Source organism: Amphiprion ocellaris, chromosome 8 (assembly GCF_022539595.1).
Source record: "Amphiprion ocellaris isolate individual 3 ecotype Okinawa chromosome 8, ASM2253959v1, whole genome shotgun sequence".
NCBI classification, from domain to species: domain Eukaryota; kingdom Metazoa; phylum Chordata; class Actinopteri; family Pomacentridae; genus Amphiprion; species Amphiprion ocellaris.
Window position 1 is genome coordinate 36,621,390 of NC_072773.1, and position 24,584 is coordinate 36,645,973.

At 38.4% G+C, this 24,584-nt stretch overlaps 2 protein-coding genes across 2 annotated transcripts; both read left to right on the forward strand.

Moving 5' to 3' along the window:
- Positions 1-2,717: 2,717 nt before the first annotated feature.
- On the forward strand, positions 2,718-10,410 carry LOC111585306 (neurexophilin-2-like). Its single transcript, XM_023294749.3, has 2 exons — positions 2,718-2,940; positions 9,177-10,410. Exons 1-2 carry the CDS (start codon positions 2,884-2,886, stop codon positions 10,011-10,013), a joined length of 894 nt encoding a protein of 297 aa, XP_023150517.1. The 5' UTR covers positions 2,718-2,883; the 3' UTR covers positions 10,014-10,410.
- A 140-nt stretch (positions 10,411-10,550) lies between these two features.
- Positions 10,551-24,154, forward strand: LOC111585303 (serine hydroxymethyltransferase, mitochondrial-like). The gene is given in 13 exon segments (XM_035941252.2): positions 10,551-10,622; positions 10,624-10,689; positions 12,543-12,728; positions 14,829-14,908; positions 17,134-17,334; positions 19,085-19,166; positions 19,281-19,403; positions 19,566-19,705; positions 20,297-20,459; positions 20,633-20,732; positions 21,728-21,883; positions 22,125-22,232; positions 22,936-24,154. Coding segments are annotated over 13 exon segments (1,590 nt in total). The 5' UTR covers positions 10,551-10,565; the 3' UTR covers positions 23,064-24,154.
- Positions 24,155-24,584: the final 430 nt, after the last annotated feature.

Consider the following 24,584-nt stretch of genomic DNA (forward strand, 5'->3'; position numbering starts at 1 on the left):
GGAGGATTTTTTTTTTTTTTTTTAAACAAAACTTTTAAGGAATTATTGGAATTTTCTTCTTAAAGGTTTTGCAAATTTTCAGAAATTTGGTGAATTTTTTTATTTATTTTTGCTGAATTTTTGGATTTTTTCAGACAAGGAAACACAAGGAAACACTATTTTTTTAGTGCCCGTAAATCAGGAGGGTTAATCGATAACGGATGAATGTAAGACAACAGGAGACTTACAGTGTCAGGTTTCCCAATAATCAGAACCTGTGAAGTCTGTGTGATGTTAAGCTGGTTTAAAATGTACACAAAAACAGGTCTCTGTATTTCCAAAGGCTCGTGTTCTATCAGGAAGATACCATATATCAATAAAAAAGTCAACAGAAATATACATATAGTACAATTTGATTTGAAAATATTAATAAATTAAGTTAACTCTGAGACACACTGTCATTTCATCATATGTCATTTCTATTGTAATGAAAATACAAGAACAATATGATTATATTTTTAAACTAGAGATTCCAGGCTTTTACATGATATATAACATGTTGTGATTGGCATGATGAAATGGCTGCAATAGATATACAAATTTTTGGTAAAAAAGAACCGAAAAATTAGTGGAAAATATCACATTTCCGGGTAAATTAAAAGGTAAGGTAAAAAACTACACTAGGAATTAGTTATTTTACTCTTACCACTCTAATTCTCATTTAGAACATCATAAAGGTTTTTTGTTGTGTGGGGGTGCATGGTAGGAGATCTGGGCTCCCAGGTTATTTTATTATATTTCTGCTTTTAAGACAACTCATCTGGTTGGTTAGTTCTTACTTGTCGGCTTGAGTTTCCACCGATAGGCCGCAGCAGTGGATCTCTGCGGTTGTCAGTCATTTTTTAGTTCCGTTTCCCAGAGAGAGCTCTTGTCATTTTGTCGGCCTCCCATGGCTAAAGCATGCAGGGACAGCAGGGAGGGCTGTCAGACTGTACCTGCCTGAGAGCACCTTTCCCCGGGTTGGTGAGGAGTCGTAGTAAGGGCCCACACCTTACTGTGTGTGTGTTTTGTTGCGTTAATATCCCAATGGGGAATTCACCTGACTGCACACAGATCCGTTGGGGACCTCCTGCTTTCTGAGGGTCCAGATGTGGTTTTATAGTTGTAGTCCATGGACCCGGCCCAACATCTGCAGTATCAGTACCACTCAAGGTGACCAGCTCTTTTTGGTCCTTTTAACTAGCTATATGTCTCTAGTTTGCATTTTGATACGATGCCGCTGCAGACTCACAGCTTAATAAATGCTATCACTGGTTTAAAGGACACAGCCATAAGTCCAATTTGATAGGATTATTCCTCACTATGAAAAAATAACAAGTGCCACACATCATCATCTGTGTTAATAACTTTACAACACAGAACAATACTACAACAAACTGGAGTCTGAGAAAGATTTCACTGCTATGGCAACAAGATCGTCTGTGACAAAAACAGGAAACTGAATGACAACGCAAGACAAAACGACAAGACACAAAACAAGACAAAGCGACAAAAACAAAACACAAAATTAAAAAACAAGGCACAAAATGACAAAAACAAGACACAAAAGGACAAAGCAAGACACAGAACGACAAAAACAAGACACAAAACAAAAAAAACAAGACACAAAATTACAAAGCAAGACAAAACGACAAAGCAAGACACAAAACAAGACAAAACGACAAAATTACAAAACAAGGCACAAAATGACAAAAACAAGACACAAAAGGACAAAGCAAGACACAGAACGACAAAAACAAGACACAAAATGACAAAAACAAGGCACAAAATTACAAAAACAAGACACAAATTGACAAAAACAAGACACAAAATGACAAAAACGAGACACAAAATTACAAAGCAAGACACAAAACAGAAACGAGACACAGAATAACAAAATAAGACTCAAATTGACCAAAACAAATAAGCATGAAAAGAAAGTACAGACAAACAAGAAATGCATTCATCTGGATCTGATGCTTAATTATATTATACTAATATATATATATATATATATATATATATATATATATATATATATATATATATATATATATATATATATATATATAGATGTAAAATTGATATATTATCCTTTCTCAAACAGTTTGATTTGATTATTGACTTGTATTAGATGTGATCTTTGCATATGGTGAGATTTAAATGAATTGTGCCATACAGTGGTTATGGTGAATGTGACTGTTTCACTAATCAGTGATAAAGCTGCCAGTATGGAAAGACTCTCACATCTTAATGTACTGACATTAACCCAACGTACATTTTAGCACCGCTGAGGTTTGGTCACCTGAGATGGTTCCAGTATCTGATCTGGCCCCTGGACTAATGCATTATGTCAACGCCGTGTCCTCACAGGGATGCAGAAACAAAGTGTGTGTTTGTGTGAACATTTTTAGCGCAACATGATTTCTGATATCAATTAGCTGACAACAAATCTGAACTGTCCTCCTGGTGGTTTCCTGACTGAGCTTCATTAGAGGCGATGCTTTGTTTTAATTTTTGATCACCTGAAGTCGAGTTTGTGTGTGTGTGTGTGTGTGTGTGTGTAGGTGTGTGTGTGTGTGTGTGTGTGTGTGTGTGTGTGTGTGTGTGTGTGTGTGTACGTGTGTGTGAGGTGTAGAGAGAGAAAGGAAAACACAGCAGGAGAGAGAGTGAGAGACAGAGGAGAGATGGTGGGAGGGAGAGCCAAGCTGAGTCTTCTTCACTCCGGCAGATCTTCAGGATTTTTATTTTTTTTTTGAGTCTCACTGCGGAATCATGTCTTCTCTACTTTGGAAGTAAGAGACGGCTTTAACTCGGTAAATTACTCGGGCAGATTCACCTCAGAGACAATCGAACTGCCGCAGAATGAGGGCTCTGTGTTTGAACTTTGCCATCACCTGTCTGTGTCTTCTTCCCTCATCGGTGAGTTCAGATCAGCTGTGTTCTGCTCCTGAGGCTCGTTATTATTACACCATATTGTTGTTGTTGTTGTTGCTTTGGAGAGGGTTAATTCCCTGTAGAATATGTTACTTATTAGTAAAACAAGTAGGTATTAATAATAGTTATGTTCTCTGCTGCTCTGGTTCTGCCTCTGTCCATCATATTGCAGTGCTGTTGCACAATCGAGCTGTTTTAAAAAAAATCTTTTTTAACTGAACAATGTGTTGATTTTGAATTTGAGGACTCCACTAATGTGAAATACAGAGCAGTTGTAAAAGATAGCAGTTTTAAACAATAACTCTGTCTTTACTGTTCATTTTTAACCCTCCTGTTGTCTTCACTTACAAGCACCAAAAAATATTGTTTCCTTGCCTGAAAAAAAATCCAAAAATTCAGCAAAAAATTCCTTAAATTTCTGAAAATTTGCAAAACCTTCAGGAAGAAAATTCCAATAATTCCTTAAAAGTTTTCTTTTTTTAAAAAAAATGCAGATTTGGCAGGAAAATTCTTGTACATATTTTCAAAAAATGAGTAAAAATCTTCCAAAAAAATCCTAAAAATATCTAAAGTGACTCCAGATATATCAGTAAAATTTCTAATATTTTCTTTAAGAACATCACTTATCTTATACACAAAAAAATCAACCAAAATCCAGCGAATTTCACTGGATTTTGGTTGATTTTTTTATGAATGTTCTTCAAGAAACATTTTTTTAACATTTCTTTTTTTCCACCAAAAATGCTTAAAAGATTTGTCTCGTTTTTGTTTTGTTTTGTTTTGTTTGTCTGATTTTTGTCATTTTGTGTCTCATTGTTGTTGGGGTTTTTTTTTGGCTGGCTTTTGTCATTTCTTTCATGTTTTTGTCATTTTTTGTCTCATTTTTATCATTTTGTCTCATTTTTGTCATATTTTGTCTTGTTTTTTTTGTCTTTTTTTGTCATTTGTCTCATGTTTTTTGTTGTTTTGTTTCCCAAAAATGTTGAAAATGTGCACATCACACGGACAACACGAGGGTTAAAAGAAAATATGTGTTGTTCTGAGTCAACAAATCTGAAATTTATAGCAGATTTTAAAAGATAATGGGGAACTTGACATGTTGACAAGGTGAGAACACTAATCAGAATTTGATTGACTTCTTTGAGGATTAAATTGACTTCAGCTGATTTGAGTTTGACTTTCCCACTTTGAAAATATTCTGTAAAAATCTGAGACATGATTTTAGTTGTCAGGAATAAAAGGAATATAATTCTGTCTTGTTCTGGTTCTGGTTTGAACCAAGACTTTTGTTTCATTATGTGAGATTGTCTTTGCTCTTGATCAAAGTTGACTATTCCATTAGACGGTGAAGTTCAGACGCCTCCCTGACTATTTTAATTTGTTCCACTCCTGTGGTCTGATTCTCTTCCAGGCGTAATTGTAATTTAATCTGCTCTCGTGTCTTTAATTTAACTTCCTTAACTTTGCAGACTGCGGCATCTCTAACTTTAGCACTGAAGTCAGAAGATGCTTGGAGCCTCAAAGCAGCTTCATTTTGGGCTTTATTACTTGAACTAAATGACTGCAGTCTTTGTCAGTTTGATAAAAGTTTCACTTCCCTCAGGGCCTGAGAAACATTTTTTTGTTAAATCAGAAAAAACAGACACATTCAGGATCTTTTTCACTGTCCTCAACACAGCAAATACTCCTCTGGTGCCTCTCAAGTTTGTTTTGTCTGTCGTTTTTGTCGTTTGTGTTGTCTATTTTTTTGTTTTTTGTCTCATTCATGTCATTTGTGTTATTTTTATGTCTCGTTTTGGTATTTGTCCATTTTTTTCCCGCTTTGTAACTTTTCTATCTAATTTTTTGTCTCTTTTTTGTCTTGTTTTGTGTCGTTTGTCTCATTTTTTGTCATTTTCTGTCATTTTTATAATATTTTATCCTGGTTTTGTTGGTTTTTGTCTGTTTTTGTCTGACTTTAGTTGTTTGTCTCATGTTTTGTCGTTTTTTTTTCGTTTTTGTCGTTTTGTGTTTCCTTTTTGTCTCACTTGGGTTTTTTTTTCTAATTTTGTCATTTTCTGTTTTGCTTTATTTGTTGTTTTGTCTGTCGTTTTGTGTTTTTTTGTGTCGTTTGTCTTTTTTGTTGTTTTGCTTCTCGCTTCTGGCTTTTTTGTCTCATTTGTGTCATTTGTGTTATTTTTTTTGTCTCGTTTTTGGTATTTGTCCATTTTTTTGTCGCTTTGTAACTTTTTGTCAAATTTTTTGTCTCTTTTTGTTTTGTTTCGTGTCGTTTGTCTCATTTTTTGTCATTTTCTGGCATTTTTTATATATTTTGTCTTGTTTTTGTTGGTTTTTGTCTTTTCTTGTCTGACTTTGTCATTTGTCTTATGTTTTTGTCATTTTTTTATCGTTTTTGTCTTTTTGCGCTTCCTTTTTGTGGCACTTGGGTTTTTTTGTCTAATTTTGTAGTTTTCTGTGTCTCATATGTGTTGTTTTTTTGCCTCGTTTTTGTTATTTGGTCATGTTCTTTGCCCTCTGTAACTTTTTTTTCTAATTTTTTGTCTCCTTTTTGCTTTGTTCTGTGTCGTTTGTCTCATTTTTTGTCGTTTGTAATATTTTGTCTTGTTTTTATTGTTGGTTTTGGAAAACGCTATTTTATAATTCTGTCTTGTTCTGGTTCTGGTTTCTACCAAGACTTTTGTTTCATTATGTGAGATTGTCTTTGCTCTTGATCAAAGTTGACTATTCCATTAGATGGTGAAGTTCAGACGCCTCCCTGACTATTTTGCTTCTGCAGGTGCTTTTGCACGTGTGTTCTGCTGGCATCCACTCCAACACTGTTGCTCAGTTGCAGTCGCTGCTCTGGCATCTTGACACTGAGCCGGTGACACAACTGTCACACTGTGGGCTCCAATTAGGGGAGGTGAGAACAGCACATCGCTGGAGCTTTAGGCTTGTAACAATAGGCACAGCTGGAGCTCACTCAGTTACAGGAGACGGCAGGGCTGGTGGTTAGGGGTGATGAGGATCCCACTTGTTGGTGAGAAATAATGATATCCTGGGAGCTGTTTATTCAGAGCTCTCAGCGAGAATAACCCTAAACCTCCATCTGCCTCTGACACATTATGATGAAAATAGAAATCAAGTCCCAAACAACGAGTGCGCACAACTTTCTGCACAACTCCTGTCTCAACTCTCAGGAGACATAGAAAACAAATGAAAAAAACTTGACCCATCTCCCACACGCATCCACTTTAACTCTAAAAAATGGATTTTAATGAGAGAAAATAAAGTTTGACACCCAGATTTGTTAGGTGTCCAATTAGTTCTTGCCCTGGATCAGTGATTAATATGAATATTTGATGATGGTGAACAGATCACAGCTCTACAGATCTGCAGAGAATCTCAGTCACACAAACATCTTCACTAATGACTTGATTGAGTGAGATTTGAGTGTTTTGATGGACATAACAGCAGGTGGTCGCCTGGCTTTTAATAAGCTGATTCATCATGTGTTTAACTCTCCTGTCGTCCTGCCGGTCAAATTGACCCGTTTAAAGTTTGAAAATGTGAGAAAAAAAAAAATTAATTTTCCCAGCGAAAATTTTCACATATTCAACATTTTTGGGAAATTTTTGAAAATTTGTTTGGTGGAAAAAAGAAATGTTAAAAAAAAAAAAAAAGTTTCTTTAAGAACATTCACAAAAAAAAAAATCAACCAAAATCCAGCGAATTTCGCTGGATATTTTTAGGATTTTTTTCGGAAGATTTTTATTCATTTTTTTTTTTAAATTACAATTTTAATTTTTTTAATTTTTCTTTCCTGCCAAATTTAAAGATTTTTTAAAAACAAAATTTTTAAGGGAAACTTTGAAGGAATTTTTGGAATTTTCTTCCTGAAGATTTTGCAAATTTATATAAAGTTCAGGAATTTTTAATTTTTTTGCTGAATTTTTGGATTTTTTTCAGACAAAGGAACAATATTTTTTTGGTGCCCGTAAATAAAGACAACAGGAGGGTTAATTTTCATGGCCTTTTATATTTTTTTGTAGCACAATTTCCTTATAACTGAGAAAGAGAGTCATAAAATATTTAACATTTAAGCATTTACCTGCATCAAATACTGCACTTTCTTTCTACGAACGCATCCGAAGCGCGTTTCTCCACAGAGAATTCATCTTAAGAAGGTAAAGCAGCTTAGAAAATCATGTTGATGTGCTGCACAAATTTCGCACATAATCTGTAAGCTGTCATCTTGTTTGATTTCAGGAAAAGGCTGAGGTGTGTTAAATATATATATTTATGTGTCCTGATAGAGAGAGACGAATTTAAAAGGTGTATTTACATAAAAAGAACATTAACAGAAAGAAGGACGACGAGGACGGAGAAGAAGACGTGCAATATATCAAGCAAATAAAGCGTGAACTCGTGAGCTTTGTGTTTAAAATTGTAATCCAGGTGAAAGTTTAATCCCTCATTCATTTCAAGCAAGAACTTAAGTCAATAAAAGAACAGAAGCTGAGATGTTTAAAGTAATAAGGAAGAGGATAAAGGTTAAAGAAGGAAGACAGTTGAGGCGCAGATGGAGCTTAATATGAAAAAGAGGCTGGAAGAAGTTCATGGGTTTTTTTTAAACTGTTTTCTTACACAATGTGCTATAAATGGTTAATATTTTATTGACTGTTCATCGGTGACCTACCATATCCCTCTCCATTCCAAGCTGTATTGATTAGTGAGCCCACAGATTCAGCCCATTATCAAGGTGAAAGGACGACTGAGAGGTTTAACAAGACGAGTGACGACGGACAGTCAAATTAAAATGTGTTAATAGCAGCATGCTGTGTTACTGTAAGTCCTTGCCTGAAGCAGATAACCTATCGATCGCAGTCAATTTCAAGTCATCCTCATTGCGAGGACCCGACGTCCTGAAGAATAATTATTTGAATTGATTATCCCCTACCTTAGCTGTTCAAACTGTCCTTCATTTATGGCATCCTGGTGACGAAGATCTTTCCATTTAGCTTCTTTCTTCCAACTCAAACAAAATCCTCCAACATTGTATTTACTGTACTGTACTGTGTTGTTTGTTCTCTCAAAACACTTCACAGGATTAAGTCTGTTTATTTAAGATAGAATTATGTCGTTATTTTGTGCACGTTGAGACAAATCAATATATAATTAGCTCCTAAAAAAAAAAAAAAGCTCCTACTTCTTACTTGATTTATTACTGAAGTAAATGTTTTCCAAATGACTTGAGTTTCAAGTCTCCTTCAACACAGCATGATGGTCACTTTGTGAACGATGGTTCCATTTAGAGTGAAATAAATGATAAAGCAGAGCGTGCATTGGCTACCTTGATAAGTAGTCCACGGACCACTGGGTGACGTGATGCTGGCTTTCTGAAAAACAATGAGGAAAGTTTATACTCAAAAAGTGCAACTTTGGAAGATGTCTAAGTGCAGCTTCAGACACAATGCAAATTTATGGAAAGCTTTTAAACTGTAGATGAGTTTTTTCTTATATAATCAACATTTGTTTCGCTGTTTTCAAATCACAATAGGAAGACATGTAGTGAGTGGGCTCCCGAAGGCATTCACATTGAAAATCATTTCATAGCAGAGTTGTGCTGTTCGCTTGTGTGCTTTAAAGGGACGTCTCTCATAGCAAACAAACTACGAGTTTATGTCTCACTGCTAGACGTACCTGGTCAGGCTCAGAGATTGGGCTTTGAGATATTCATTGGAATGTAAATGTGCACCACAGCACACAAGAATTGAATTTTAACCCTCGTGTCGACGTTTTGAAGTCTGAAAATATGGGAAAAAAATTATATTTTCACAGTGAAACTTCTGATGTCCACATTTTCAACATTTTTGGGAATATTTAAAAATATTTACAAGAATTTTCTTGCCAAATTTGGGGGATTTTTTAAAATAAAGCTTTTAAGGCAAACTTAAGGAAGTATTGGAATTTTCTTCCTGAAGGTTTTGCAAATTTTCAGAATTGTGGGGAATTTTTGGATTTTTTTCAGACAAGGAAACAATATTTTTTGGGTCCCGTAAATGAGGACAACAGGAGGGTTAAATCTTCTTTCCATTGACACGGTCTTGTACTTTGTCCACAAAGACTTTTATCTCAAGACTCAACGACTCAAAGTGTGAAATCATTTGCACCACAGGTCCCCAGGAATAGGCTCTTTCTTATGGTTTTGAGTAAAGCGCTTCAAACTTTTCTCTCCACAGGTTCAAGAAACATCCAAGCCGTTGGACTTTCAGAGCCACCAGTGGAGGGAGGAGGACGGAGGAAGAGAAGATGTTGGGGGAGCAGCAATGAAGGTCAAACACATCTCTAAAGACTTACAAATCATCTCCACCAAACACAAAACCCCTGCTTACGGGTCCCTCGGCCCGTACGGTTGGCCTCAGAACGTCTCACAAGCTCTGGATCAGTATCTGTACCGTCCTCCGCCCAAGTCCAAACCTCCCGCCAAAACGTCCCCGAAGGCTAAGAAGATCCTGGGCTGGGGCGATTTCTACTTCAACGTGAAGACACTGAAGTTCAGCCTCCTGGTGACGGGGAAAATCGTGGACCACATCAACGGGACGTTCAGCGTCTACTTCCGCCACAACTCGTCCCGGCTGGGGAACATCTCCGTCAGCATCGTCCCGCCCTCCAAAGCTATAGGATGGGAGGTTCTGGATCCCGCAGGTCAGAACGCTCACACCAAAAACTTGGTCCTGCTTCCAGATCTGGCGCCCCAGTTCCCCCCTCAGTCCACCAGCTCCACTCCTACCGAGCAGCAGAAGCATCAGGTGGACATGATGACGGTGACCGAGCTCAACTGCCGGATCGAGTACCAGAGAACCAACCGGTCCAAGAAGACCAAGCCCTGCATGTACGACCCGGGACAGACCTGCTACTCAGAAAACACCCAGTCCCAGGCCGCCTGGATCTGTGCCAAACCCTTTAAGGTCATATGCATCTTCATCGCCTTCACCGGGACGGACTACAGGCTGGTGCAGAAAGTTTGTCCGGACCACAACTTTCAGACGGAGCAGAACCAGCAGCACTTTGGATGATGAAGATGCTGAGAAACCAAACACTGACTTTTCATACATCCTTCAAAATCATGCATTTAGTCTTTAAAACGGCTTCAAGATTGACTGTTTTTACATACTTTAAACATAAAAAAAGCATTTTCACCTCATCAGTGAGTGCAGTTTAAGCCAAAGCCTGTGCTATTAGCATAACTTGATAAGGATGACGTTTAAAATGGGAGCTTTGTGCCGTCTGGAGCTTAATTCATCAACCAATACGTGATGCATTGTCTTTAAAAAATGCCTTCCTTTGTACTGTCAGCTTTTGTTCTCTCAGTGTGCAGTAGGAATCATCCAGAATGTGATAATTTCATAACTCAGTAATGAAACAAAATGCTGTACATATATATAAATATGTTTAGGGATGGAACTATTTGTGGTATTTGACATACAGATTGACTTCAAGTGCTTTTTTTGTACAAAGAAATTAATTTATTGCCTGTTTATTGTGTGGTAGCTGTAACTGATTAGATGTTTGAGGTGAAACAGATGATTTACTGCAGTAGTCACTTTTATCAGTGACACGAAGTACGCATGTCCCTGGAACCTGTCCAGACTCATTTTACTTTCACCCTTTGTACCGTGGAAGTTCTTGTGTTTTGCCAAGCCCTCAGCCGTCACAGTCATGCTTTCTCTGTCATTACAGCGAGCATTGCGGGTAAGTGCATTTGTTTAATTAATAACTGAACTTTTTAAATAGCACTATCTGCATTGGAAGATCTTTATTTCCGGCGTGTAAATCACTCATTACTGCTAACTAGGGCGGCTTGTCACCTCAGCTCACCAGAGCGCTGATGGAAACGTCTGGTTTGGAGACGTACAGTTTCTCAGTTTGTCAGTCCAAAGCAGAAAAGCGCACCACTGTGCTTTATGCAAGACTTATTATACCGAAGGCTTAGAAAACATAATGAACACAAAAGATGAAAGGAGGCTTACTTCAACATATATTTATGCTTGAACAGTAATCTCTCTATTAGGCCAAAGTAACACACAGTTGCGTAACTATCCTGCTGCTACAAGCTGGCTTCAACAAACAACACCCCGATAACTAAGTTACTGCATGTCTAGCCAACACTTTTCATGTCCAAGGTTTTCCATAACTGCTCCGTTGAATAACACGTTTGGTTTTTCACTGCCTTTCATTTAATGGATTGTTTAGAACATCAAAAGACACATTATTCTAACTCCCCTGTTTCCAAACCCCTGGTGCAAAGTATTGTAATTTGGAGTGATGAAAGTGTTTTTGCACAGGCTCACTCTTCATGAGGGTTTCAAAAGACACCAAAGGAGCAATCTTGGACAACAACAACAACAAAAAAAGAAGCCCTCGGAAACTTTTTTTTACTCTGCACAGACAATTTAGAGCACAATGGAGAGTTGCATCACATCCTGTGACTCAGTATTTGTCTCCTCAAGGGGTTTTATTAACTGCTCAGAGTTGTTAAGAACGGCAAGTTGAAGAAAGAAAGAAACAACGCAGTGTCTCCAGGGTCTTCCCACACATAATAACCTATAAATAACCACAACTCCTAATGGTTCCTTTGTTTTAGTGCAAAAATGTTCACATTTAAGGAATTATGTTTTTACAAAACATCATGAACAACGTGAAATTTGTCAAGAAAAATAAATTCAATTTCATCAACATTCAGCCTCAGTTTATCATTTCCACATTACAACTTCCAGATCACAGAGTGTCTACAAAGGAACAACATTTAGTCACAGCTATCTGGAACTGAATGATATAGTGTTGTATTTTATGATCAAAATGACAAAAAAAGACCAAACAACAAAAACAAGACAAAATATTACAACAATGACACAGAAAATGAGACGAACGACACAAAACAAAACAAAAAAGTGGCCAAACATTAGACAAAATAGTTACAAAGCGGCAAAAAAATGGACAAATGACAAAAAACGAGACAAAAAAATTACACAAATGACACAAAAATGAGATAGACGCAAGAAACAAAACAAAAAAATAGACAAACAACAAAAACACAAAACAGCAAACAAAGCAAAACAGAAAAGGACAAAATATAAGACAAAAAAAACACAAGCGAGACAAAAAGGAAACACAAAGCAACGAAAACGAGAAAAAAATGACAAAAAACGGAGACAAACGACAAAAGTCAGACAAGAAAGGACAAAAACCAACAAAAACAGGACAAAATATTCCAAAAATGAGACACAAAACGACAAAAGAACAATGAACAATCTAGTATTTTACTTTATGATCAAAACAACTTGTCATGGTCTAGAAATGATTTTGAATTTATAGTTTTACTAATCTACAATCTGCAGTTAATGTCTTCTCTGGAATTTTTACACTTTGAGGGCCAGATTGGACCCTCTGGAGGGCCGCTTTTGGTCCGCGGGCCTCATGTTGGACACCCCTGGTCTATTCTAGCTATCATTAGAGAACAGCTTTACAGTCATCATTTGAGAAGTGGGCATCTAGTTTTTGACTAACATGACTCTTGTGTGTTCATCTACTGCCCCATCCTGCAGCCCTTTGCCCTCAGGGTTTCGGGGTGTTGGGGCAGAGAGGGGCAGATCACCGCCGAGTCATGCAGACGAGGCCTGGGCGGCTGGACGGGACAGGAGAGTCTGGCCCAGGACGACCCGGAGATGTGGGGTCTCCTGCAGCAGGAGAAGGACAGGCAGTGCCGGGGGCTGGAGCTCATCGCATCAGAGGTAAAAAAAAAAAACAAATATATCCACAAATGCATGATCAGAGCATCATAATATGCTCAAATAAAGAGGAAAAACTTTAAAGATCACACTACATTTTCTATACTCTCACCCATTTGTTATCTAAAATGCAAAAACAACATTCAGATGCAGGTCTTATGTGAACTGGGGTGACCGCCAGTGACTGTTCAAATATTTGCTTGGTGTGTTGCCTGATGCATAGAATCTGTGTGTGAAGTAACTACTAGAAAAACAGATGTGTTTGAGACATAAAGTCTGTTTGTTCAGTGTTCAGGTGAATCTCCTCTCCTGAATCTCCAGTTGTTTTGATCATAAAGTAAAATACTAGATTGTTTATTGTTCTTTTGTCTTTTTGTGTCTCATTTTTGGAATATTTTGTCTTGTTTTTGTTGTTTTTTGTCTTTTTTGTCATTTCCTTCTTGTATTTGTCATTTTGTGTTTCCTTTGTGTCTCACTTGTGCTGTTTGTCTATTTTTTTGTTTTCTTTTACGCTTTGTCCATTTTTTTTGTAAAGTTTGTGTCATTTGTCTCATTTTGTCTTGTTTTTGTTATTTTTTGTCTTTTTTGTCTGACTTTTGTCATTTTAATCATAAAATCTGATGTTGTTCAGTCCCAGATATCTGAGACTAAATGTGAAAAGATAATTCCTTAAATGTGAAAATTTTTGCACTAAAACAAAGGAACCATTAGGAGTTGTGGTTAATTATAAGTTATTATGCTGTGGTTTTACTGGTCCGGTCCACTGGAGATCAAACTGGACTAAGACAGTTTGACATTCCTGGTCTGTGAAATAGTAGCTGTTCAGTGAATGTAAAGGATGAGATGATGCTGCTAATTATCCTTTCCCGCGCACACAGAGGTGTTGAGAATTTAAGAATAGAAGAGACAGAAAAAAATACCAGCTTTAACTGCAGAAGGACTACAAGTCACCAGAGTTTCACTTTCTAGAATTCTTCTCTGAGATTTCCTTTGCTTTGCTCTTCCCCCCTCCTCATCCGAGTCACTGATTTCATCTAAGTGGAAGCTGCGGGACAAGAATTCTGCTTTCATTCTTTTATTCTGCAGCAATTATAAATCCGCAGCACTATCAGTCACAATGACACCTGAAAGAGTTTCATCTTCTTGTCAGTCATTCGGCGCTGCAGGCCGACTCCCGGTGGAGAGCCCCTGTTTTTTTTATTTTTCTCCTCAGGAACACAGTCAAATGATCCTATTAGGCCAATTTCTTTCATTGATTTCCACTTTTTAAAATCACGTATGCGTGTGAGTTTGTGTTTGCCAGGATAGTCTTCTTCTAAAGTGTCATAGAAAGTGATTTTTGTCACACGAGGGGCTGGTTTTTAAATCCCAGCGGAGTGATTGAGGGATCCCTGAGTGGTGACAGGTTTAGGATAATAACAAGGCAGAGGGGGAGGACAGAAAGAGAGAGACGGAAAAGATGAGCTGAAGTGAGAGTGGGAGAGAAAAAAGACAGCGAGACGGGGAGAAAAATTCATTTACATTCATTTCCTTTTCTGCAGCTCCGTCTCTCCACTGACATTTGACACAGTGCTGAGCTCCACGGGGATTCAGCACTACTTACATTCGGCTGTTTGTCATTTAATTTGACTTAAGAACCTCTAATGCATTTACATTTTTAGTTAAACTCATTTAACTCATAGTTGTAGGTTACATGATAGGCTGTGTTGAACCACTGGTAAAATATATATATATATATATATATATATATATATATATATATATATATATATATATATATATATATATATATATATATATATATATATATATATATATATATATATATATATATATATATATATATATATATATATACGCAGCTAATTCAGCAGATGTTGATTATTCTTCTGTGATCACATATCATTGTAATTGATATGTGGAGGAGAAATGGGGAAATAAGTCAAGTTTAGACTGACTTTCTTGCTGAAACAGAGCAGGGGTGTTCAGTTTCCCATCCTCCAGGTAAATAAAGGTTATATTTAGATGGTGACAGTGTTCTGAATATATAAGCAGAAGTACAGTGTGTGTGGACGTTGACATTGTGCTTGTTTGCCCTGTCAGAACTTCTGCAGCCGTGCGGCACTCGAAGCTCAGGGCTCTTGTCTGAACAACAAATACTCCGAGGGGTACCCAGGACAAAGGTAGCTGCACTGAAAACACACTTTCCAAACTGTGTTGTTGTAATTATTTCAAGGATTTTAGCAGGAAGTTTAGTGAAGTTTCACTTTAACATGTGAGTGAAGTGGGGCTGAGACCAGAACTGTATGCATGAAACTCTATTGTTAGTTTAAACACGAGACACTTGTGCTCCAAACAAGAAGGATGATACTCAACGAAGGACCCAGGACCCCTGACCCATCACTAGACCCACCAGTGGTTCCTACCACATCTCTGGGGGTCATCAGGTGGAAACCTCCCTTCTATGAAATTTCTCCTATTTAGTCCTCCAACACCTCCAGGAGACTAGGATGAACTCTGGTGTCCCAGATTCACCCCCCTAGTGCCAGTTCCTCTGCTCCTACACAATCCAACCAGCACCGCCATGTTCAGCTGATCCAGGAGATGCTCCAGGTAGTGACCAGATACTACCAGTTAGCTGGTAAAAGATGCTGAATACCGAGTGCTAACTGCTAGAAAAGTGACAAAGAAACTATACTTATAAACTCTCCAAACCCCTCTAAATGCTAATGCTAGCTGCTAGACCACCACCATGTCCAAAGCACTTACCACTGACAAAGAAACTATACAAGCCAGCTCACCAAACTTGCTAGTGCTACATGCTAATGCTAATTGCTAAAATACTTCACTACTTCAGTCAAGCTCACCACCGAGAGACAATACCAGCAGACTTCATGTAAGATGCAAGTACCAACTGCTAACTGCTCATTGCTAATGCTGCCTAACAAGAAAAAACAAACAAATAAAAGACACAGCCACTATCTGACACCATAGACTTACCTGAGATGGTCCCAGAGAGACTCTAACAGGCCACGCCCCCACCTGATCTACACTTCCTCTTCCTGGATCTCTGCCCATTGGAGGAGGGAAAAGAAGGCGGGGCCAGCAGAGTGAAGGAGAGGGCTACTCCCTCACCGCCTCTATTTCACCCACAACTATTATTATTTCTCCTAATCCATCTCCACTGACTAGATCTAGCAGCTTCATCTGCCACATCCCTCGCCGTCCTCCTCAGACTCCCCCTGCACTCCCAGCTCCCTCCAAAGTGAAACATCTGCGACAAAGCCCCTACAGCCCACCTCTACTGGACCAACTCTGGTTCTCCATCCCCTCTGCTCAGTCTGCATATCCAGCCTTCTTCCTCTCATCAGGTGCCTCCACTGATTGTTAACTCAATGAAATACTGTCTTTTCCTTCACAGACCATAAAACAATGTCTGGCCTCATATTAGTACACACTATCTCTTGGGGAACAACAAGCTTTCCTCCTAAATCTACCTGCATTTCCCGATCACAAGCTCCTACCAGGCGGCCACGCCCCTGCCTCCTTCCTGACTATTATATAATATTATACAACCCAATATGGCACAAAATTGAGTTTTAAGACATGGTAAGATGCAAAACAATAAGACAGCATACGTTTGTCTGTCCGTCTGTCTGTCAGCAGCATTACTCAAAAACAGACTAATGGATTTGGATGAAATTTCCAGGGAAGGTCAGAAACGACACAAGGACCAAGTGATTAGATTTTAACAGTGATGCAGCTATAGTCTGGATCCACGGATTAGTTAAAGATTTCTGTATCATTGCCAGATAGCAGCACGACTTCACTGTAACCATGACAACCAGTGAACACTACGTCAGCTGCCTGCTGATCCTACTACAAATCCACTGCTGTGGACTGATCAGGACTTATCTGTCAGAAATGATCCAAGGAACAATTGATTAAATTGTGGGGGTGTTTCTGAGTCCCATCAATTCCCGCCACCCGCTACATATTTAGGTCACGTGATCCGGTATCTGTACATAATGTACACATGCAGAACACATGCCTGTGCTAAGCGCAAGGCCATTTTTTATTAAAGATCTCAAAGATTAAACCATGCAAGTCTAAGTACACACAGTGAAACTACAAATGGCTCAGTAAATCAGTTATGGTTCCGTTTTTACTTTTTAACCTGTATGTTATGTTATGTTATGTTTTGTTATGTTATGTTATGTTATGTTATGTTATGTTATGTTATGTTATGCTATGCTATGCTATGCTATGCTATGTTATGTTATGTTATGGTTTGTTATGCTATGCTATGCTATGTTATGCTATGCTATGCTATGCTATGCTATGCTATGCTATGCTATGATGCAATACAGTATACCATCATGATAGCATATATTTTTGTCTTCCTCAGGTACTATGGAGGTGCAGAGGTGGTGGATCAGATCGAGCTGCTGTGTCAGAAGCGAGCGCTCACCGCCTTCGGCCTGGATCCCAACCTGTGGGGCATCAACGTCCAGCCGTACTCCGGATCACCGGCTAACTTTGCAGCCTACACCTCCGTCCTGCAGCCTCATGACCGCATCATGGGCCTGGATCTGCCTGACGGGGGACAGTGAGTGAATATTTTACCATTTGTTGGCGTCTGAGGTTCAAATTACACAACTTCCATGTACTTTGTTTTGTTGTCTGAGTAATGAGTGACGTGCAATGACTGCTTGTCAAAATGTAGCAGGAATGACTCTAAGTTGATGAAAAAAAACAATAAATGACTTTAGGTTACTAAGACAACAGAGAAGAACATATTTTGAAACCTAGGAGACTGATATCTTTAATAAATGTGACATTTCAGCTTAAATAGCTGCTGTTTTTTGCAGACAACGAACATGTTATTTTAGGGGGAACACAACAAACCACACTGACAACTGATCTAATAATGCATGCTTAATTTATATGTCAGTCGTGTCAAATGCTGCATTATTAGTTGCTGCAATTTTGCTAAATGTAGCATGAAGCCATTTAATTTAGTCTATGTGGTTTTGACATTTTGAATGAACATGAATATGGATGCTGTTTGGAGACAAAACGTCAAGAGGCGTTCTTCTCTGCAATAAATTAATTTTAATCACAGAACAATGGGAAATGTAAACAATAAAGTTTTAAAATGAATGCAGACCTGCAAGTTCTATATGTCAGATATTCTGCATAAAATTTACATGTCTGACTAGGAGTTGGTAGGAGCTCAGAGAACGGTTGGGGTTTTTATTTAAAGAAATGTTTAATGCAGGGGTGTCAAACTCATCTTAGTTCAGGTTTTACATTCAGTCCAGTTTGATCTCCAGTGGACCAGACCAGTAAAACCAGAGCATCATAACCTATAAATAACCACAACTCCTAATGTGTGAGTGTCGACAAAGGAACACAGCCACCTGGAACTGAACCATAGAGGATTTACTGGAGGATCAAAATGACAAAAGTCAGACAAAAAAAAAGACAAAAAAGCAAGACAAAATGTTAGAAAAATGAGACACAAAATGAGAAAAAAATTAGACAAACAACACAAAATAAAACAAAAAAAGAGACAAAAAAATTTACCAAGAAATTACAAAGCAACAAAAAAATGGACAAATGACAAAAATAGATAAAAAATGACAAAAAAAAACAGGCTAACAACACAAGCGAGACAAAATAACTACAAAACGTGAAAAACGATACACAAAAACAATGAATAAAGCAAAACAAAATGACAAAAATAAGACAAAAAACACAAGCGAGACAAAAAGGAAACAAAATGACAAAAACATGAGACAAATGATAAAAGTTAGACAAAGAAAGACAAAAAAACAACAAAAACGAGATAAAATATTATAAAAATGAGACACAAAAGAACAATCTGGTATTTTACTTTATGATCAGAACAACTTGTCATGGTCTAGAAATGTTTAAATTTATAGTTTTACTAATTTACAATCTGCAGTTAATGTCTTCTCTGGAATTTTTACATTTTGAGGGCCGGATTGGACCCTCTGGAGGACCGCTTTTGGCCCACGGGCCTCATGTTGGACCCCCCCTGCTTTAATGTATTTAGCGTATAACAAAGCGAAGCAGTACAGACAAAGTCAACATCATAAACAATATAAGGACAAGTTGGTCTTTACATGATTAGATGATTTCCTTTACATGCTCCTGTGAATAAATAACATATTTCTTCACCATATTTGAGTTTATAAGAACACTATTCACATGTAAGATGATGCAAAATGAAACTGTAGGATGAATAGGTGGTCAGAGAAGAAGTTGCATAACCCTGAATCTGCTCAACTTTTGAGATAATCCGAGTTTCAAATCAAATTTTTCCATTTCAGCCTCACCCACGGCTACATGACGGACACCAAGAGGATCTCGGCCACCTCCATTTACTTTGAATCGATGCCTTACAAGCTGGATGTGAGTAACTTCTGAGCATAAATAAAGACTCAAACCGAACTCCTGAAAGTCAGTCTGCTCTACCTGAGATATGAGATGAGATGTGAGACTATGAACACTTTCTCTGTGTCTCAGCCTCAAACGGGTCTGATAGATTACGAGCAGCTGGAGAGGACGGCTCGTCTGTTCAGACCCAGACTCATCATAGCAGGAACCAGCGCCTACGCTCGCCTCATCGACTATTCACGCATGAAGAAGGTGCCTCTTTCCAGGAACTATGACCACAAAGGTTTATGCTAATGTAGAAGATTTACTGTTAACTCTACAGAAATGCAGTTTACTGAGACCCCAGAATCCAGAATAGGAATTAAAAAAGAGAAATATGCTCAGTTAAAAAGTATTTCTTGCTGTGTGTTCCAGCTGTGTGTGGAGCTGAACGCTTACCTGCTGGCAGATATGGCTCATATCAGCGGTCTGGTGGCGGCAGGAGCAGTTCCTTCTCCCTTTCAATACGCTGACCTGGTCACCTCCACTACCCATAAGTCTCTGAGAGGAGCAAGGTGAGTATGAGAAAAACAGATCAGGTGTATAAAATGCAAAAAATGACATCCATCCATCCATCGATCCATCCATCCATCATCTATACACCACTTAATCCTCATTAGTGGGGTTGGAGTCTATCCCAGTTGACTTAGGGTGAAGGCAGGAGACACCTGGACAGGTAACAGTCTATCACAGGTTCACCTGGACAGGTAACAGTCTATCACAGGTTCACCTGGACAGGTAACAGTCTATCACAGGGCTACACATAGAGACAAACATTCACACATACAGACAGTATAGAATCACCAGTGAACCTCAGCATGTTTGTGGACTGTGGGAGGAAGCTGGAGAACCTGGAGAAAACCCACACATGTCCAGGAGAACATGGAGACTCCATGCAGGAAGATCCCAGGAAGGCCGGGACACGAACCGGGGATCTTCTCGCTGCAAAGCCACAGTGCGACTCACCAATCCACTGTGTGTAGGCCGCTACATCGGGGACTCTAGCCCTATTTATAGGTCACCTGCTCTACCAGTTGATCTATCTGGGTGCCTGAAAAGTGACATTTCAAACTGACTGCATCCGGTTTCCTCTCTCCTCTCTGCAGGGCTGGGCTGATCTTCTTCAGGAAAGGTGTGCGTTCTGTGGATAAGAAAGGCCGAGAGGTGCTCTATGACCTCCAGGACCGGGTGAACTTCGCCGTCTTCCCGTCTCTCCAGGGAGGACCTCACAACCACGCCATCGCTGGGGTGGCGGTCGCACTCAGACAGGTCCGGATGTTCATCTCACTCAAAAATAAGAGAGAAACTCCTCCAGGAAAACACTCTGCAGAACATTTTGAACGCCGCCGCCTTAATTTCAGCAGCTCATGTTTAAAACATGCGAGTCCTGCAGCCGTCTGGAGGATCCTGATATCGTCTTTCTTTAATTTGTGTCTCGGCAGGCTTCCACTCCGATGTTCAAACAGTACATCGCCCAAGTGCTGCTGAACGCCAAAGCCATGGCCGACGCTCTGCTGAAGAAAGGCTACACCCTGGTGTCAGGTACCGAGGGGCTTTGTATGTTGCTTTTATGTCTTTACAAACACGTGGGATTTCACACAAATGAAAATATTAAAAAATACGATTTCATTTTGCATTCTTTCCCCGACTCTGAAATTCGATTCAGCATAAGAGCTAATATTGCTTTTCCACCTCTTTAAAGACCTGATGCAACTGCTTTTCCCTCACTAGCACCTAATTTGCATTTGGTTTTTATAAATCCAGGAAAGTTCAACCTTCAGTTGACAGTTGAATGGAAGACAAAGGAGAAACTTTAACCCTGGTGTCGTCCTGTGGGTCAAATTGACCCGTTTTAAAGTTTGAAAATGTGGAAAAAAATATATTTTCACAGTGAATCTTCTGATGTCCACATTTTCAACATTTTTGGGAAATTTTTGAACATTTTTTGGTGGAAAAAAATAAATGTTTAAAAAAAATGTTTCTTTAAGAACATTTGGAAAAAAATCAACCAAAATCCAGTGAATTTCACTGGATTTTGGTAAATTTTTTTCCAAATGTTCTTAAAGAAAATATCAGAACTTTTACTGATATATATATATATATATATATATATATATATATATATATATATATATATATATATATATATATATATAAAATCACTTTAAATATTTTTAGGATTCTATTTTGGAAGATTTGTATTAATTTTTTGAAAATATTTACAATTTATATATTTTTTCTTTTTTTTTCTTTTTATTTCTTGCAAAATTTGGGGATTTTTTCTTAAAATGAAACTTTTAAGAGAAACATTAAAGGAATTTTTGGAAATTTATTTCTGAAGATTTTGCAAATTTTATAAATTTAGGGATTTTTTTGCTGAATTTTTGGATTTTTTTTCAGACAAGGGAACAACATTTTTTGGTGCCTGTGAACGAGGACAGCAGGAGGGTTAAAGAGGCAGCGACGACTTGCCTCATTGTCTGGGTTTGAGTGTTAAATATCTGAAACATTCTTTAACTCTCTCCTTCGCCTCTCAGGTGGAACTGACAACCACCTGGTCCTGGTTGACCTCCGGCCTCGTGGGATCGACGGCGCCCGAGCCGAGAGGGTCCTCGAGCTGGTGTCCATCACCGCCAACAAGAACACGTGTCCCGGAGACAAGAGCGCCCTGACTCCAGGAGGACTCCGACTCGGTACTGGAGTTTAGAAAGTAGCTGCAGGAACCAAGCTTGCTTGGATTGAATCTGTCAGCCAGTCAGTCTTCTCACCTGAAGCCTCTCTTCCTGCTCACAGTGTCAGCCTCTGTGACGCGTCTGTGTTTCCTTTGTGTCTGTTATTGTCTGTCAGCGTGTCTCTAAAAACCACAGCAGTTAGAACCTCTTTATCAGCTTTTTCAGACCAGGATTGTCATTTTGAAACGTCTTCTTCTCACAGGAGCTCCGGCTCTGACCTCTCGACAGTTTAAGGAGGCAGACTTTGAAAAGGTCGTGGACTTGATTGATGAAGGGATTCAGATTGCACTGGATGTGAAGAAGAAGACTGGTGAGAGGGGTTTTGTGTCTGTTTTGTGTAAACTTATGTTGCTTCTTTCAGGGCTTTCTGACATTTTATGACTAAAGTGAATTCTTGATAACATGTTTAACCCTCATGTCGTCCTGCGGGTCAAAACTGACCTGTTTAAAGTTTGAAAATGTGGGGAAAAATATATATATTTTCACAGTGAGATTTCTGATGTCCACATTTTCAACATTTTTGGGAAATCTTTTAACATTTTTTCTTGGAAAAAAGAAATGTTAAAAATGTTTCTTAAGAACATTCACAAAAAAATCAACCAAAATCCAGTGAAATTCGCTGGATTTTGGTTGATTTTTATGTGAATGTTCTTAAAGAAAATATTAGAAGTTTTACTGATATATATGGAATCACTTTAGATATTGTTAGGATTTTTTGGAAGATTTTTACTCATTTTTTGAAAATATTTACAAGAATTTTCTTACCAAATTTGGGGGATTTTTTAAAATAAAACTTTTAAGGGAAACTTTTAAGGAATTATTGGAATTTTCTTCCTGGAGGTTTTGTAAATTTTCAGAAATTTGGGGAATTTTTTTGCTGAATTTTTGGATTTTTTTCAGACAAGGCAACAATATTTTTTAGTGCCCGTAAATGAGGACAACAGGAAGGTTAAAAATGTCACTGTACCTGCCATACTTCAGAAAAGAATTACGATGTTTTATCTTTTCTTTAGGAAACCTTGCTAGCTTCAAGTCCTGCCTGCTGGAGGACCCGGACACGGTGTCTCGCATCGCAGAGCTCCGCCAGCGTGTGGAGCTATTCGCCAGGCCCTTCCCCATGCCAGGATTCACTGACCACTGAAGCCCGTTTCCCCCCCCCACATCAAGAGAGATATCCTCAAAAGAGCTCCACTGCAATAGTCTTGCATTGTATGGATGATGTTGTCATGGCAACAGGCTTTGATTCAACACGCCGTGCAGAACCGCCGGTCATTTCTAGAAGCCGACAGGTTTCCATGTCAACCAAAGGTATTAAATCTGCTAAATGACATGGAAAAAAAACTGATGAATCCGACCTTGATCGATGGAAAAAAAAAGAAAAATGTCACACAACACAAGCTGCCAGGTAAAGAGACGCTAGGAGACGGTGGAATAATCCCACTACCACACACAACGATGGTTAATGTCATTTAATTTTCACAACACTAACATGGAAACACTTATTCAGCATTTAAAAGCAGTTTAATAAAGGGTTTGTAACTAATTGTAATCATGTAATAATAAAAAAATAATAAATCTGATGCAAGCCTCTTTATAAACGAGTCTTTATTAAGGTATTTTTCAACAATTATAACTCTTCCCTTAAGGCAGGGGCACCAAACTTGCGGCCCGTGGGCCAAAAGCGGCCCTTTTTAAATTTTTTATGTTAAAAATGTAACACCAGAAAGACATGGTGTTAAATTGTCAGTCATATATTTTGCCTTTTATTGGAGCATGTGCAAAACTGATATTAAATGATATGGAGATGGAAATGAGGTTGAAAATTGTGGGGTTTTTTTGAACAAAAGTGGGATTAAAGAGTCCAAATGTTGCACAGTGACGTCCACTAGCCGGCACTGAAAAGCAGCAGAACTTTCTCAAACACTTTCTCCGTTTCTTTCTGCTGCTTGTTGCCCAAAGCCCAGAAGTGTTTGGAGGTATTTCGCCTCTAATCCTGTTCTAGAGCTCTTATCGGGTTTTGTCCTGCAGCCTGGGAACCTTTACAGCAGCTGTGTGAGGAATCCAAACCCCACAACATTATTATTCTATGTTTTTAGGATTTCTTTTGTGTGTGAGAGAAACATTATGAATCATTGCACCTTTAATTTGTATTTTAAAGTGAAGAATGTACACTGTATTTATATATATGTGAAAAGGACTTCTTAATTGCAATAAAAGCTGAGCCTGAATCCACGTCTGTTGAGTTTTCTGACATTTTTGAACTCCTTTATTGTTCTCTCTCTGCTGTTACACAACTTCCAACAGACAGGCGGATGGTTTATGTTTACAGCTGAAGGAGGGAGGAGTTTTCTTCACATTTCATAAACACTTGATCCATGTTAAGCTGCTGGAATTTCCTTTTGCTCTTTTCCTCCTACTGTCACATTATAGGGAAGAGTCAAGAACAAGAACATTGAGTCTGATTGGAGTTTTGTGCACCGAAAAACTGCACTTTATAGGCCTTATTTGTCCAGTTTGACCTGCAGACAGCTCATATTGTTCCCATTTAAATAAGGCGTTTAATGATTTTACTTAAAACAGGAGAGTCAAACTCATTCTAGTCCAGGTTCCACATTCAGCCCAGTCTGATCTCCAGTGGACCAGTAAAACCACAGCATAATAA